Here is a 17,831-nt window from a genome sequence, read left to right as displayed (position 1 = left end):
TATAAATGCTATAAAATATTTTCACTTTTAGACAGTTTGAGATCTAGGATCTTAAACAAAGAGATCTTAAAGAAATGTGTTTTGAATCTGAGGCAATTTCTAAGAAACATTTGGCCGAAGCATGTTTGTGTGGTTCAAAACAAGTGGAATTGTAAGATAGTATGCAAGATTATACGTCTGGCATACCATGAAGAATTTAGGTTTAATATTAATTTCTTTTTCATTAAAGCATCTCTGCCGATTTAAGTTCATCCAGTTTTGTGAAACAGAAATGTAAATAATATCTTAGCACCTTCAGAAAAGTCATAAATTTGCCGCTCACTCTATCAATATGTGTTTTGAATCTGAGGCAACGCTTTCAGAATCTGCGATTTTTTTTTTTTTTTTTTTTTTTGTACCTATTGGTTGCCTTTCAGGTAATTTAACGTTTATGCTTAACAAAAAGTTTTAACATTTACATGTGTGAGAGTGTGGGCAATTTTAAAATTAAATACGTTTTTAAGCCCATGTTTTGAATTTCACCAGTTTATTTAAGAGAAAAATAAATTACAAAAATTGAATTCAATTCATATATTTGAATTTGATACATAGGCATCTAATATATCTAGACATCTAACATTAGATATCTAGATATTCTTACATATTAAGAATCTAATTCATAATGGATACATAAACATCATGATAAAAACTAAAAAGTAAACTATACTTGAAATATGAGTATAAACTATATAAGGATAAAGCTTCATACTATCCAAATTTTAAAAACACAATTCGCTACAATGAAATGAGGAGACATTTTTATTGAAAGTATGCGTATGAGAAACCGGGATAAGGTGGCTACATTAACAATTGATCAAATTTAATAAATTCAGTTTTTGAAGTAAATTGTTTTTCTTCGAAAATATTATTAGAATGAGTTTTCTCCTGCATTATAAGTAATTGGATAAATTTATATTTAAATATAATCAATACTGTTCTGCTATTTTAAAAGGATAATGCAAAAATGTCATATTGTCCTGGTAATGGGACAAGATGATTTTGAACTTGACAAAAAATGATAATCCTGAATACATTTTTATTCTTGGAAGATATAAAATATATGATAAGAAGATATAAAATAAGATGATATAAAATAAGATATTAGAAGATATAAAATTAACTACATGTTGTCAAATATATTTCCTTGAATAATGAAATGAAAGAGACAGTGTGACTCAAACTCATCTGTATAAATTTCTCTTAATTTATAACAAATTAGTATAATATAAAACTGGTGTTTATTACTACCGAAAAATTGAGCATAAATTTCCTGCCCTCTGAGTATCCCTTGAACCATCATGTGTAGCTTTTACGACATTCTATCCTAGATTCCTGATGAAGGATCAAAATAGGTCTGACATCATGCAAGAAATGCATTATACTGTTACGAATCTGTGATGTGGCTTCCGAGCATAGTTTGTTCCATAGGAGGTCCCAGAGCTTGGCGACAAACTTGGCGATCATTTGGCGACTTGGTGACGAATTTGGCGCCAAAATAGATTATACCCGAAATATCGAGAATTTTCCCGACCCGTCCAGTAGGAACCGAGATAAGGCCTCGAACGTTCCGGATTGGTTGAGAGACTTCTAGCCCCGCCTCCTGAGACCTATAAAAGGAAGCAGTCCTGCCGCTGCCGAGAGTGGTGAACCAGACAGTAGTCGGAATCGACGATAAAGAACTGGCCTTCCAGAGACAAGCGGAGCAGCGGCGGAGTGAAGCTAGTGCTGAACTAAGCTGTGCGCTACTGTCTGCAGTAAAGTCTGGTTGTATGCTGCACGTCTTGGCTGAAAATAATTGTCTTCTGTGCTGTATATAGTTGTCGTCTTTGTGCTGTCCTGTGTGTCTTCGTGTAAATAAACGTCGTTGTTTTATTTTCTATTGCCGCCTGCTGATTGAGCGTTCTCCACACCATATAACTCCCACTATCCAAACGAACCCCGGAAATTTCGTAACAATACTTTCTTATTAAGAATGAGCCCACCCCATGAGTAGAAGAACATGAATTTCAGTATCATAGAAACTTCTCTTTTTTTTTATCCCGAATCTCTTATCTTTTTGTGGCTTTATATTTTTTTCTTGTGCTTTATAAGTTATTTTGTTTTGAACTGGCATATCTTCCAACATGAAGTTGTTAAAGAAGGTTGTCTGTAGATCTGTGCGTCTTACAGTATGGCATGAAACAGTTTGTAAATCATGTTAATCAAGAAAATTCCATAAAATAAGTAATAAATATATATAAGCGCCAAACAAATTAAAATGCACTCGAAGCAAAATGGTGAATTCGTCAAGTTAGGGCAGTCATATTGCATCGATTATAAACATTAAATGACTTTGGTAGGATTAATAAAAATAAGATATAAATATATAGTGATTGTCAAAAGTGTATTGTTTGCGTTAGTAATGCATAAAAAGGAATAACCAAATATCTTCTCTGTTAGTTAGAGAGGTCGTACGCTGAATATCTTGAAAATAAAAACGTAACAGTCAAAATTCACAAACATCATCTGACAAACGTTGATATGACGGCACTGACTTCCGTATGTGAATTTTTAATGACCAGCAATGCTAACTAATAATTTTCATAAGGCGGTAAATCGTGAATAATATGACTTAAACTAACAGTTTAAGTCATATTATTCACAGTTCCGTATTTCAGAACATTGTCAGTTCTGAAATACGGAAACCTTCTGTGTTTATGCTCATGCGCATGGAGACGTTTATTTTGCTAAAATAAGGGGGGGGGGGGGGTCACTAATGGAGTGGAAGTCAAGGGCAACACCTAAGGTAATCATTATTCCGAAAATGCGTTCATTTTCTATCACTCCTTTGAGGAGCAAAATCATCCAAAAGTGATCCTGAAAGGAATGTAAATTATTCTTTATATCTCTCCGGTTTTCTAGTCTTTTATGTTAATGTTTTTCTTTATTTTAAAATTGTATGTATTTATAATGTACGGTGCATATAATTTTATTTTCCCTGTAGTAAAGTTAAACATTTTACAATTCATCTGTAAAGGTGAACAACATTTTTTTCCCTTGGTCCTCCTTTTCCGTAGTATATTTTTAAATGTTTCGTACAATACATGTCAACTGTTTACAAAATATCAGCCAGTAATAAAAGACCAGAAAATGCGAAGATCATATTTTTGCATGGAAGTGAGCATTTATAAAACTCGGTCTTATCCAATATTTTTTGTTATCCAACTTGCTCTTCGTCTGAATGAGGATGGAGAGTTAGAAACTGAATAAAAATAATAAACTGATGATTTCTGACTAATATTTGCTTGCAGGGTTGCATTTGATTTAATTTGGAGTGGACTGCAGAAATGCAATTTACTCAAAGAGAGAAAAAAATAATTGTTGTACTTACTGTCCGTATCAATGTCACTGGAATGACCATGAATTGCATCAACAAATAAAGCATCAGAGGGATCGAGTCTGACCACAGTTGACACATTTCTGAAATATGGCCCAGCTGGATCCAAAGCTGAATAGAGCAAAAATATAAAATTACTTTGAATCAGAATTTCTTTATGCAATATCAAGCATTTTTATTACTATGAAAAAACTCACATATCGACTATAATCCTCACTATTGTTAGGCGAATATATGTTTCACTCTGTAGAGATACTTGGGACAAGAAACATAAGTAGAGGTTAGAGTTGGAGCTTCCGATTCGGCAGAAGTTTGAATTGACTAAAAATCATTAGTGAATCATAAAAAAAACACCGAAACTATTTTCCAAATAACCTATTTTAGCTTATTTTATTCATTTACTAAAATTATAAGTTCCTTATATTTTTCACTATATAATCGGAGACAAAAACATTTCAATATATTTTCATTTTACTATAAATTACAAAAAAAAAAAAAAATCATCAAAGAAATTCAGTTTGTCTTTTTAACATTGGATTTTTTTTTTAAATTTGTGTCATCGATTTCCCGACAGTGTTTCTAGAACGATAAAACTATTTTTTTATCAGATTATTAATTTGATATAGATGTTTGAAAGTCCATTGTCAAGAACTTCACTGTCAGCTAAAAGGGTTGAAAAATAAGGAAAAGAATATAAATACTAAAATGCTACTTGTGAGATGGACTTCAGATAAGAGCTTTGAATAGCTTTTGATAAGTCAGTTCAATATTAAACGTAAGCAAAAGTGTGAAAAATGGTGTCGCATTAAAAATTTTTTATCGTCTAATCCCTTTCATCTCTCACTCGACCGCTTCTGTTATTATGGATTTTATTTTAGTTTACTCGTTACTTCTTCAAATTTTTATTAATAATCAGGGCAGCATGTCTGTTTGTCTAAAGCTATCAAATTTGTTATGAGTAAACTTTAGAGGGTGGGAATGTATACTTTAGAGTGATTTTTTTAAAAGCCAATCATTTACATTTTGCACACAAGCATATATATATAGTAGTCGCTTCTGGCGCGCAAGGCATATTAGTTAAATTTCATTTCATATAAATCGTTTAGATGTAATTTAGATATAATTTCATGTCCATGATTCCTTCAGACATTAAAACAGCGTTATTTAAGTTGTTTCAAATGTTCTTCCGTTTATTATGTACATGAGCCTTCCTAATTGGGACCAGTTTCAAAACATCATGGGCCGCGGTGGCATATGACATATAAAAATATACATATTTAGAATCTGCGAAATGTTTCTTAAATTTCATAAATAGTTTCCTAAAACGCTAAATATGTATTTGAATTGTAAATACTATGAAGTGAAAACGGAAATAAGACTTACAGCTAAAAAAATACGTAACAAAAAAAAAATTCATGACAAAGAGAATAATTGCTATATTCTACTAAAAATTACTTTGTCTCACTCTGTCATATTAAAAAAAAAATTTACTAGGAATTATTTACTAAACAGATTGATAAATCGTATACGTAATTATATGTTCGAGAGCTAACTAATATTGTGTGCATATCGAGTTCCCTATTATAAATATGCTAACCACAACCGGCTACTCCGACTCGCCCGAAGGCACGCGGAAAATTCTGAATGACGAGACCACCGCAACAGCAACACTGGCGAAAATTATGGTTCAGTCCTAAGAGCCATCACTGGCCATGGCACAACCATTCCCGTGGGAAGTATGTCTCGTCATCGATAGGAGATAGCCTATAAACATCATTTCTGTACCCACCAAGGTGGCGAGAACCAACCACCATACCGGAAGCTTCTCGTCCTCATTTCTGAGGTGTGCCCCGGTGGCAGTTATAAATATGCTAAATGGGTATGCATTGCTGCGTAAAATTTACAAAAAATAACTTTTTGGCACATTTTATTGTTTAAAATGCAATCTAATTAATGGATTAATTTTGGAAAAGAAAAATTGTAGCACTAATTTTCTTAAATTAAATTAGTTTAGTAATATTTGCATAAAGTTTTGGAGCGATACGTGGGTCATTTTGGAACGAGCTCGTAATTTCGAATCAAGACGACATCTATGCCACTATCTACTCTTTAAATTTCCGCGCCAAATCATCAAAAAGAAGTTGCCCTGTAGGATTTGCAAGCACAAGACCCTCTTACACGACGGTTCTCTAAGTGTAATCAGATTTTGTTCCAGAAATCCTACAGTCCTAAAGCTTAAATCTTACCACCAAGATACCAGATTTCTATTATTTTGTATTAATTACTATATCTTAAATCTGTGTTTTAAAGTTGGTTATGAATTGCATAACCAAGTACAATTTATAGAATGAAAAATTCAACCTGTTATTCTTCCAAGTCTGTTGATTCTTTCCCCGGCATAACCAGCGACTTCTGTACCTAAGCTGTGGCCAATGATATGGAATGACTCTGGATCTACGCCAAATGAATCCTGAAAACAATCAAAATATGCTTTTTTGGATATATGTAAGATCCAAACAGATGAATAGATTCATTTAATAAGGTCTAGGACAGTATTGTTGAATTTATTGTACAAATATAATAATTCTTCAATTTGTAATAGATTGAATAAAAGAGAATGCAAGTACCAAGCAAAACTAAATAAAGGGGAGTAATCAGGTCCGAAGATAAAAATTTAGTTTAATTGAGTGCAAATATGAGATAGGTTAAGGTCAAAGAAACTTGTATAAAATGCGTACTATGAGATGTCTACATTCGATATAACTTTGTATAATTAATTTCTAAATAATTTGATTCTTATAATTTAACTAGCTGACCTGGCAAACGTTGTTCTGCCTTATAAATTATTTCTATTGAATATTTTGGTTGTAAACGAATGCATTGTAAGTGTGTGGGGATGGGATCTATGACAGAAAGAGGAATGGAGCACTGTAGACGGTGATCGCCGATCAAAACAAAAAAAAACCCCACCAACCATTCATTTTCTCAATACAATCTGTTACATTAACATAACGAACATATACATTGTTTGATCTCTTAAAAGTTAAACGTAAAGTAAAAAAAGTAATATATTTTTTGTCCTAAAGTATAAAAATGAAATAAAGAAAATCAATATTCATTTCGAAGAGCAATTGAGTGTACGATATTTTTTATCAATCCGTCTTTAGTCAACACAAATAAGCTCGATAGTTTGCCCACGCGAGAACATGCCACGTGTGAAAAACATGGTGTATCCAAATCTAAGACGCAAACAGACACCGTTTGGTCTTGCAACTTATTGATTGTCACTGCGAATGCGAATCTAATAGGAAATTGAACGCGTTTGAATTCGATTGGCACGTCTGTGAAAATCATTGGAATTCATGGCAGCAAAACATTTTCGGCTTGGAATTTACCATTCAAAATGGCGGTTTCGATAACTTTTTTCATCAATTTTTTAATGACCAATCGCGTGTCATTGCACAGCCATGGTGGGTTCAAATTCCGAAGTAAAATAACCGGAGATCCAACTTTCAGTCGTAGAAGGTATGGTGACATGCCTGTCAAATCCAGTGAGTTCAAAAACTCTGTTGGATAAGTTACAGCTTCGATAGCATCGCAAACTGCATCGATCAATTTGTATGATACCAAGTCGCCTGGCAACGACTGCTGTAGCTTGAAGTTTAAATCGTCGACGTCCACATTTTTTGCTGCCAAAATGGCTCTTTCTGCCAGCCACGCATAAATTATGTATTATGTGCGTACATCGGGAAATATGCGGTCAATGAGAGCATTTTGCGAATCAACGATAGTGTAGAAATTAGTGGGCAATTTTATGCAACCAGTATTTTATTAGACAGCAACTTTTCCATCGCCGATATCTAAAAATTGGTCTGAGAATGTGTCAGTAGATGATCTTGTAGTATTTGGAAGCGCGTGTTTATTTTTAGCTGGACTGTTTCAACATTACGCCACAGTGGCGATGATTTCAAGCAAGCGCTGATCTCATCAGAGTACGGTGAATGTGGATAGGAACACCCTAATTACCTAGCGTTATGAAATATACTTTACGATCTATTGTCATACTTAAAAAATACACACAAAAAATTTAATGAAAATCGGTCGAGCCGTTTCGGAGGAGTACGAACACAAACACCGTGACATGAGATTTTTATATATTAGATTCATAGAAAACATGTCTTATATCTAAATAAATTGCAGTTGTCTCAACAAAGAATGTATTGAAAATATAGCATTTATCTAAATTATATTAATCTCTTAATACTAGTGCCCATTAATAATAGTACCATCATATGGGCACCGAATTATCGTTTCTTAAACTTATAAACTAAAATTAAATCATTAAAATATGCTGTAATTCAATAAAAAATGGCACATGCACACTTTAAATATTCTAAGAATACTTAATATAATAAATAAGACAGCACATTCGCCAAATGGAAAATATTATTTAATTAGATAATGTAAAAAAGAGAGTAGTTAAAGGGATAATAATCTGTTTACCTCCAGAAAATTTACTAAGAGCGCCACTTCAGCTCCGACGACCCTCGAGTTGGCAACGGCCATGGCGAAGGGTATTCCATTCGTTTTTGTCCAATCCACAATGATTACATTGCAGTCACGATAATTTAAAAATGCGTCCTTCATATCCTGAAATATATCCAATTAATAAGTACAGAATATTTTCATATACGGCATAAAGAAAATAAAATTTTCTTAAAATTACGTTATTATTTATGTAATAAAAAGGAGAAACAATTTTTAAAAGGAGAAAATAATATTTTAATAAATTTAGCTGTCAAAATAAAATCTTAAGAGCGTTAGATACAGATGAAATATTCTTAGATATGAATTTTAATCATATTTTAATATATTTTTAGTGCTTGCGTCTTGTAGTGGATTTACTTGAATTTACTTGACGGTTTTCAGGTTAGGCCAAGATCGGCAGGTATCTTCATACATAATATTATCTTGGTGATAGCACCGAGGGACAACTGTAAGTTGTAAGTATCCTGTTGTTTTTTTAAATTTTAATAAAAGTTTTAAAGTTTGTTTTCTTATTTGTGATATTCATATTATAAGATCAAATACATTTGTTATTAATACATAGGTTGATTTTAAGACAACAAGGCTATCACATCGCTAAGCTATAAAACTTTAACCCTCTCGATTCCAGCGGGACGGTTTGAGAATTTACCCTATAACATCCACGTGGGTCGGTTTGGGGCGGCTGCTAGCCGTTTTAGGGGAGATGGGTATTAAAAGCGCCTACTCTACTGAACACTCCAGGAGGTCCTCGTTATCTTCGACAATCGCAGCTTTTTCACAGTAGTTTCCCCTGTGCCTTAGGGCGGTAGGGGTTGAGGAGGAATTCACTAAATAGGTTGTTGTCGTATATTTTGTATTTTGAAAGGGTTTTAGTTTCTATTTTCACGTATTGTTAGCTCAAAATTGGAAAGATTTTATGGCCATTTATAAAAGAAATTTTCCACTGAAGTTCTCTGGTAACGATGAATGATATATAAGGATACCGACACGTTGTTTATTTTTCGGACAAGCATCAGAAGCCCTTTTCAGTAGTAAGACTATTGTAATGATATAAAGACAAACCATTGCATTGTCAATGCGGCCTATTCACATCGTAGTTTTCTCACAAAATGGGTAGCGACACTTGTTACTATGGAAGGAAGTCGTTTTGCACTCCAAGCATCTTATTCTTTCATCAAAGGACTGTCGGAAATTCTGAGGCCGTGTACAAACTGCCGCTTTTAAAATAGAATTAAAGACAAAAAAAACAAAACATTGGGAGTATTCTTTATTGCTCTCTTCAAAGAGTGAGATAAGTTATATAAATACTAAGTTCCTTTTCAGAATGCCATTCTGAAAATTTCTCTTCAGCTGTGAATTTCTATTCTTTATTTTATGTACTGTGAAGGGTGTTTGGATTATCAGAGTAATTTTTCTATTGAAACGCTTATTATTTCTTCATTATGAGTAAAAGAAATCGTGAACACACTGAAGAAGAATTTAAAGCAATTTTACTTGATTCTGATGAAAGTGACAGTGATCTATCAGCGAAGATGATGGTTGGCCAAAAAATGATACTTTAGCTGATCTCTCGTTTATTCTAAGCAAAGAAGCAGGAGATGAAACTAACGAGGGTCAGATGAACGAGAGATAGAGATGAGGAGTCAAAAAATGTTATATAATGTACATTTTATCAAAAATTTGCAAATGATTCCCTCGTGTGTAAATTTGTGGAAATTTAATATGAAGCTTTCGTTCAAAAATTTATCTTGTCTTAACAATACTATAGAAAACTTCACATAACATTTTAAAATCAGAAATTCAGCTTGAAAAATTCAACATGACAGTTCATACTAAAAAAGTAATATTTATGATTAATGTAATTTTAAATGTGTTAAATCTTCATATTTAGTTTATGAAGAATGTAATGTTTTAGTAAAATGTTCAGGCTGAAAACTGAAGGAATGTATTTTTGAAATATATTTCGCTGAGTAATTTTTCCCCCGAATTTTATTTCATAAATTTTTGTATTTCAGTATTAAACGAAGTTTTAAAAATATGTTATCTCATCTATCGAAACAATTCGAAAGATGAGATATATAACGTTTGACGTAATATATTCCCTTGGTTAGAAAAAAATTTTTAATAGTTATATTTTAAAAGATTAGTAAAAATGAGTGGCAAAATAAAGATATTTTTGGAATTTATATTTACTCTACATTCTTTTCGATTATTTAATGTAAAAGCAAGAATGCGTAAGGTTTTGGGGAAAAAAATGTGAAAAATTCTTTAAAAATTTAATTAAAGTTCTAAAATTTTTCTCTTAGTATCACTATCGAAAATGCAAGATAATATTTTATATTTAAAAATTCAATAAAGATAATCGTTTATACTAAAAAAAGAAATGCTAAAGACAATAAAAAAAAATCTTAGCTGAGTGTTGAAAGAACATATTATTTTCGAAACATCTTTCAAAAAGAGCAATAACATTTTTTTTAATCCAACGATTGTTTTTATTTCGGTATTGACTGAAGATTCAAAACATTATCTTGTTTATCACTGAAAAGCATTGACATCTATACTATGTAAAAAAAATGTAGTAATTGCATTGATATATGTATAATGTATTTTTTACATTACTATGTAAAAAATTTTTACATGGTAATATATGACATATTATTTAATTTTGGTAACAAAAAAAAATGTAAAAGCCTATTGAGAATTAAATGAAACATAAAGATGTTTTTGAAATTTCTAGTAAAGCCAGTTTTTATTTAAATGGTTTGGAAGCCTCACATAAAACTTACGAAAAAAAAACAACTATTTTCTAAATTATAGAATAAATTTCAAATTTTTTGTAAAAAAAAAAAATACCCCACAAAGATGATGAGCGAAACAATTCACACCAAAAAATATAAATACATTAGAATAAAACTCTTAAGCCGATGGAAAATGAATCTCGTTGTCGAAAACCGCAAGGCAATTATTCATGGTAGAGCGTCGACAGTTTTATTACTTCAGAGTGCGGGGGTAACTGCCCCTCAGCTAGGAGGAGTCCATGTCTTTCAGAGACACGCTGAGAAAGTCTGGATGTTAAAGGGAGTGCCACTTGAAAAGTGCTTGGATATTAAAGAGTTAATAATATCGTTAATGTTTAACTAATCCTTAGTATTTACTTAAATTTAAATAATGCTTTATTTAGTACTAGCCGCCTTTGGGTTACCAGCCGGTTAGCCAATCTTAATGCACGTTAAAATTTTAATAATTAAATATTTTATGGAACTCCCATTTTATTTGCTTCTTCATTAAAATATTTTAAAACTTCAAATTTTAATAGTCATATAATTTACTTATAATATTATAAAGGCCTTCAGCCATAAAGTAATATGTATATCTCTAATTTTCTGTTAGATCCCGTAGAATTTATGCTTTAAATTAAAGTGGAAATGATTAAACTGCAATAATAATAATTTTTTTTTTTTTTTTTTTTTTTACGAAGCATTTTTTTTTAAATATGAGTACTGAAAACAGAGTCGCTGAGTGTTTAAACCTTATGGGCACTAAAGAATATTTTTCTTAATTTATATAATATCTCAAGAAGTTTTCAACAAAATTTTCTCAGATTCATCATGAACAGATCGATTAATTAACAATGTTTAGTTTTAAATGCATCAAACACTAAAAAAATAAACAGAATCGTTTGAAATAATCTGTCGGAAACATATTAAACCTTCAAATTTAAATCCATTCCATATCCGTTGAAAATAGTTGTCAACAATCAGAACACAATGCGCATGCGTGAATTTTTAACGCCAATTATGGTAATGCAAATGAGTGAATTTTCTACTCCATTTGGGGTAACGCTATGCAGATTAGACATTTTTAATTTCCTTTATTATGTTTTATTTTTATTCAAAGGTGCTTCAGAATGGATCTGAGAGATAGACTAATTAATAATGCTTAATTTTAAATGCATCAAACATTAAGTAAATAAACAGAATCCTTTGAAATAATCTGCCGATATTTTCTTAAGCCTATCCTCTTTAGCGTGGGAAAAAAACTGAAGCCTTACTCATTTGGCGGTGGGGAAATGAAAAGAGTTTTTTGTCGGGGAAGTTAGTTTTTAATTAATAATTAAAATTCTAATTAAAAATTCAAAAAAGGGACCCCAGGGGCACATTCCCGACCTCCAAGGCATGCATGTGCCAAATTTGGTAGCTGTAGGTCGAACGGTCTCGCCTGTAGAGCGCCAACACACACACACACACAAGCACGCACGCACGCACGCACGCACACACACACACATTGAGCTTTATATAAGAATAGATTTATTTAAATTTTAATAAAAGTTTTAAGGTTTTTTTCTTACTTGTGATATTTATATTATAAGATCAAATACATTCGTTATTAATGCATGGGTTGATTTTAAGACAACAATGCTATCTCATCGCTAAGCTATAAAACTTTAACAATATCCTTAACATTTAACTAATTCTTAGTATTTACTAGTGAATGAAATGTAACACAAATTTAGAGATTTATCTTTTGGAAAAATTTAAAGGCATTTCTGTAGCTTGCTAATGTTTATGATTCTTCTAATTCCACTTAATTTTTTTTTTTTTTTTAATTTCTCTTTATTATTGTTGTGAACTTGATGTAGCAGCTCGCATATTTTGAAAGGATGGACGGGCGGAACTTTATGAACATTTATTTATTTTATATTTAGAAAGTAGGTTTATAATGTTATAGCGGATATTTACATGTATACATTAGACGCAATTAAGAGTTAATACATCACCGTATTTGGTCGTTCGAAAGAATTCTACGACAAAAATATTAATGTTGCCAATTTTAAAATGTTAAATAAAAACAAAAATATTCTAGATATTCAATTCAGTCTTTTGAAAGAATACAATAATTATATATAGCTCTATAACGTTCATAAATATACTATTTTTTAATATCGTCACAATGTAAATGAATATAAATCTATTAACCGAAATGATGAAAAGTATTATAAATTATACTTTAAATATTTTGAAAAATTTATTAAAATTAAAGAAAAGGTTCAACCGAAATTTGATATTACTGAAAATCTTATTTGTTAACTTTCATAATAGGTTAAAAATTGTGCAGTAATATACTCCAAAGTTATTTAGAAAAAATGCTAAAATTTCGATACAAATTTAATTTTAAAAAATCTAATAATTTTTTTAAATTTCTTTCTTTAGGAGCACTTACTATCCAAGGAGTAACTATAGAAAATACCAAATCTGGTATTTGTAGGTTTAATATTTTTCTCTGAAAAGAGTTTTGAACGATTTTTTTCCCTCCCATAATTCATGTCACAACATGCATGTTCTATTTACAGATAATATCCAAGTAATCAAATTAACAATTAAATCAAAATTTCGGGGACATAACTTATTCTAATGTCTATATTCTTTCAAGAACAGTTATACATACCTGCATCCAATTCGAAACTTTCATGTTATCTATCCATCCAGGGATGATAATTTTAGTTTCTGTTTCCAGCAGAAAATTCGAATTCAGAATACTAGGAACATCTCCGGCTCTCAGGAACTGAAAGAAGTGGGTGTTTTTCCTAGTATAAAGCAGGAAGGCCGTTGCCACATCGTCTCTGTCTTGTGGCAGGAGGCTGATTGGCCTGTGGACGGGGTGGAAGAAGGGTGGTCCTGCGCTGAAGCAACCGATGTCTGGCATGCATTTATCGCTGTCGTCCAGGCTGACTGAGATAAATTAAATTTAGAATCTCCAATGGCGTGTTACTCTTATAATAATCATATTAATATTTAATAATAATGATTAAAGTTAGAATAATCATACTAATATTTGAGCAATATTTCTAATTTATCTTGTATTTTAATCATATCAGATCCTTAACCTCATATTTTTTTCATCGCCACTCTTATAATAAGGAATTCTGCTTTATCATTGTTTACTACTATTTTCATTTTTTTCAATGTTTTTGTACTCAAAATATTGTGCAATTTTTCTTTTTATTTGTTTTTTGTCAATTGTAGGTGTAATTATATTCTTTGTGATTTATCTGTTTTTATTTTTTTCAATAAATCCACTTATATCTTAAGACTTTAAATGAGCAATTCTTGTGTATATATAAGTTTGTTTAAAAATTTGGTGTGCCTTGGAAACAGCTCTAACGATTTGGATCAAATTTTATATTTAGATAAAGTTTTGCTTTATAAGTTTATCTATATAGGTGTGTTTCCTGAAGAAAAAAAAAAAAACGCGATTTTGCACACACACAGACAAAAAACACACACATTTTTTTATAACTAACTATTAGAGTCTTTTTCTATCTGATCTCATTCTGACAATGTCATGTGGCGCCATCTCGTAAATTTTTGCGGTACTTACGTTGTTATCATAGGATGATAACCTACTGGTACTTCAAAATTTTGTGCGACAGCGTTGAGGAATGTGAGATGAGCTAAGATTAGAAAATATTCATATGAAATCAGTATGTGATTCGTATCTAAATATTTCCTCAAAAAAAGAACAAAAAAAAAAACATTGAACAGTGAAGAAACTTAATTTTATTCTAAACTGCAAAAGAATCGAATGAGTTCAAAGAAGGAAGTGTGTTGTAATGTTAAAACACACGCCGTGAAATGTGTGGTTTTTCGCCAAATTCTATGCGCAAATCAAACTTTAGCAATCTATAGCAAATTGAAATTTCTTACCATAAAATATATAAGCTTGAAACTATTGCCACACTAAGAGAAAAGTACCGTTTATGCAAATTATATCAATAACGAAAAAAATATATTGAATGATCAATATGTAAATTTTTGGAACGCGTTTATTTATACATTTTCAATTTTTTAGAGATATTAGGTGGAAGAAAGCGTGTTTATTGGAAATGTTATCTAATCTCTTCGTTTTGTAAAATTACAATCCGTTTTAGCTTACCAGTCTTATTACATACTAAGGAAAAACGCGGATAATTTTAGAACAAAAACCATAAAAATGTTAAAAAAATTATATTAAAATATTTAATCTTTTCAGCATTTATACGCAAAGAAGCAACATAATTAAAGAAAAACAGTAGTTGACAGTAGTTGCATACTTTTAATTAATTGTCCAATTTCAATTATCAAAACTAATTAGGATGAATACTGCTACGAGAACTTATTAAAAAAATTATTTGAGAAATTTTATTTTATTGAAAATCGTCTGACTAATAAATTAATTAGTTTTCATATAATGTTAATCAATACTTGCATATATTGATTTTATTTCGGCATATTTGAAACTACAGGAAAAATATATAAAAATAAAACGGTGATATCCCCCACCGATTGAAAATAATTTTTTCTAAACGATATCCTAATTTGTTATGGTTGTAACCAAAGACGTAGGCATGCATTTTAAAGGGAAATGAGATCATATTCCACAATATAATCCTAGGTACAGGAAATTTTCTAGAGAGGTTTGAAGCTCAGTAAAAAGCACTGAATCGGTCGAAAACAAGACGTTTGGGAATAATCTATGTCATTATAAACCGTATGAATTAATTTCAAATGCAAAATTAGAGCATATATTTTCAATTTTTATTTCACTCTTTTCGTAGGAAATAAAAAACAATATTAATGCAAATTGTTACTTAATGCTTCCATGATTGCCAATCGTCGGCATGAAATTTACCCAAACTTCGACCATATAATATTCAGAATATAATACAAAGAGTACATTAGAACTTCTTTAATACTATAACATGCATATAGTACTCCTTTATGTGCATGCCGTCTTGACTCAACTGTATAAAATGTATCATGCCAATTGATAAAAGTGACTTAACACGAGAATTCCCGATGACGAATTGACTATTCATCAATGAAATGTTTTGATTTTTTTTTTAAATGATAATATACGAAAGGCCACAAATAGATCAATTATAAAAATAAACCATTTAATTTTACTTAAGCGATTTATATCAAAGTTCAGATTTTAGATCATGCATGACCCCTCCCCCTTTGTATTCACCCTGATTATAATAATTAATATAGTAGATTTTTAAATCTGTGTGAAAAGTTAATTTTAAAAGTAATTTAAAATAATTTTTGCCATTTTTAAAGATTATTTAGACAATTAAGTATTTCAAACAATAATTTCTTAATTTAAAATAGTTAAATACTTAGTTCTCATCAGATTCAGATCATTTATCAGATATTATTTTTAAATTCCCAATCTGAGGCAATTAATAAATATTAGCAAAAAGGAGTAATATACGGTGGCTCAAACAATTGAGAGTACACCTTACTTTTACTTGATAAATCCTTTAATATACATAACACATTACCGAGAAGTGCAAATATGTTTTTATTCTTAAACATAACAAATGGTTTAATTTAAAATTAAAACAAACTAAAGAATATTAAAAGTAAAGTAATTAAAGTAAAAATAAAGAAAAATTAACGAAAAACTTCTAAACTGAAAAGTTCCAGAAGCATCAATATCTGTGAAACTATTTGCACTGTATAAAATCCATAAAAAATAATAATGAAATATAAAAAAAATTATTGTTTTGTTTTAGATTGTTAATTTTCAACAAAATCCTAATAAAAATTTCCCTCCAAAAGGCATTTTTCATAGCATCCGCAAAATAAATTAGCGAAGTATTTATTAAGAATATCATTAATTTACTTACTTGTAAGTCCTTTTCTTGTGTAGTTAAAAGTCGAAGCTTTCCCATTTTCCACAAAACGAAGAACCAAACAATTAAAACATTGAAATAAAGCACTGATTACGAAGACATAATAATATAAATTTCTAGTTTGTATAATCACCATTAGAGATTATAAACACTTTTAAAATAGACACAATAATCATTTAATATTTGGCGATTTGCATGCAGCCGAACTTTTGTTAAAAGCGGAAAATTATAATCGTCTGCAGATGTTCACGGCCAAGGTTAAAGTGAAGAAAGAGGCTGCGTCTTTATTAGGTCACTCGGTCGAAATGCGAGCAAAAGATGAACTTATCGAAGCGAAACGAGGCAGGTTCGATTCTAAAAGAACAGTTCGTGTTTTGAAACTATTAACATTCTGAAATGAAATAGAATGTCTGAATGATGCAAAATGTAGAGCAACGGTCAATAAAGTTGACTGTCCACGCACGCTTAGCAAAAAGGAATTTTAAAAAATTATAACACAATAGTACGCTTAAGTTATTTTATTTATTCATTTTTGTCATTGAAATCTAGATTCATTTTTTAAAAAATTTTAACAAAGATATTCTATTTAAAAAATGAAATATGTCTTTTTTTGAATAAGTTAAATAAAATTAGATAAAATAAACTTCTGAAACACTACGATAAAGAATTCTCGAACGGAGTTTTATTTTATAATTAAAAAAGATATTACAAAAAAAAGTTCAGATTTGTTAGTAATTCAACGATTTAGTTAAATTTCTTTATTTAGAGAGAAAATCTTTCAGGAATTTCTGTACAAGAATCGGCAATACAAAGTGTCCATTAATCATAGTGCAATAGATAAATTGGATATAAATAGAAATAAATAGTAGATACATAAATACTTCCAATAGGAAAAAGGATTTAAATAACGTAAGGAACTATATTCTTTTATTGCATGATTCAATGAATGGACTGCTAAAAAAATATGAAATCTAAATTTTTATAGATAAATTGGATATAAATAGAAATAAATAGTAGATACATAAATACTTCCAATAGGAAAAAGGATTTAAATAACGTAAGGAACTATATTCTTTTATTGCATGATTCAATGAATGGACTGCTAAAAAAATATGAAATCTAAATTTTTATAGATAAATTGGATATAAATAGAAATAAATAGTAGATACATAAATACTTCCAATAGGAAAA

General features: G+C 30.4%; 1 protein-coding gene across 1 annotated transcript in view; it reads right to left on the bottom strand.

Annotated features, from left to right (window-relative positions):
- LOC129972262 (pancreatic triacylglycerol lipase-like) overlaps nucleotides 1-16,885 on the bottom strand; it is a 28,732-nt gene extending 11,847 nt beyond the window's left edge. Inside the window, exons 1-5 of the mRNA XM_056086329.1 lie at nucleotides 16,635-16,885; nucleotides 13,409-13,692; nucleotides 7,919-8,065; nucleotides 5,777-5,885; nucleotides 3,410-3,526 (exon numbers count right to left, since the gene is read on the bottom strand). Of these exons, the coding sequence (XP_055942304.1) occupies nucleotides 3,410-3,526; nucleotides 5,777-5,885; nucleotides 7,919-8,065; nucleotides 13,409-13,692; nucleotides 16,635-16,776 (799 nt within the window). The 5' untranslated portion in view covers nucleotides 16,777-16,885. The remainder of the gene's footprint in view (nucleotides 1-3,409; nucleotides 3,527-5,776; nucleotides 5,886-7,918; nucleotides 8,066-13,408; nucleotides 13,693-16,634) is intronic.
- Nucleotides 16,886-17,831: the final 946 nt, after the last annotated feature.

The sequence above is a fragment of the Argiope bruennichi genome, chromosome 6, assembly GCF_947563725.1.
Source record: "Argiope bruennichi chromosome 6, qqArgBrue1.1, whole genome shotgun sequence".
In the NCBI taxonomy this organism is placed as follows: Eukaryota; Metazoa; Arthropoda; class Arachnida; order Araneae; family Araneidae; genus Argiope; species Argiope bruennichi.
Note: the sequence above shows the minus strand (reverse complement) of the source record. Positions and strands in the feature narration are given on the sequence as shown.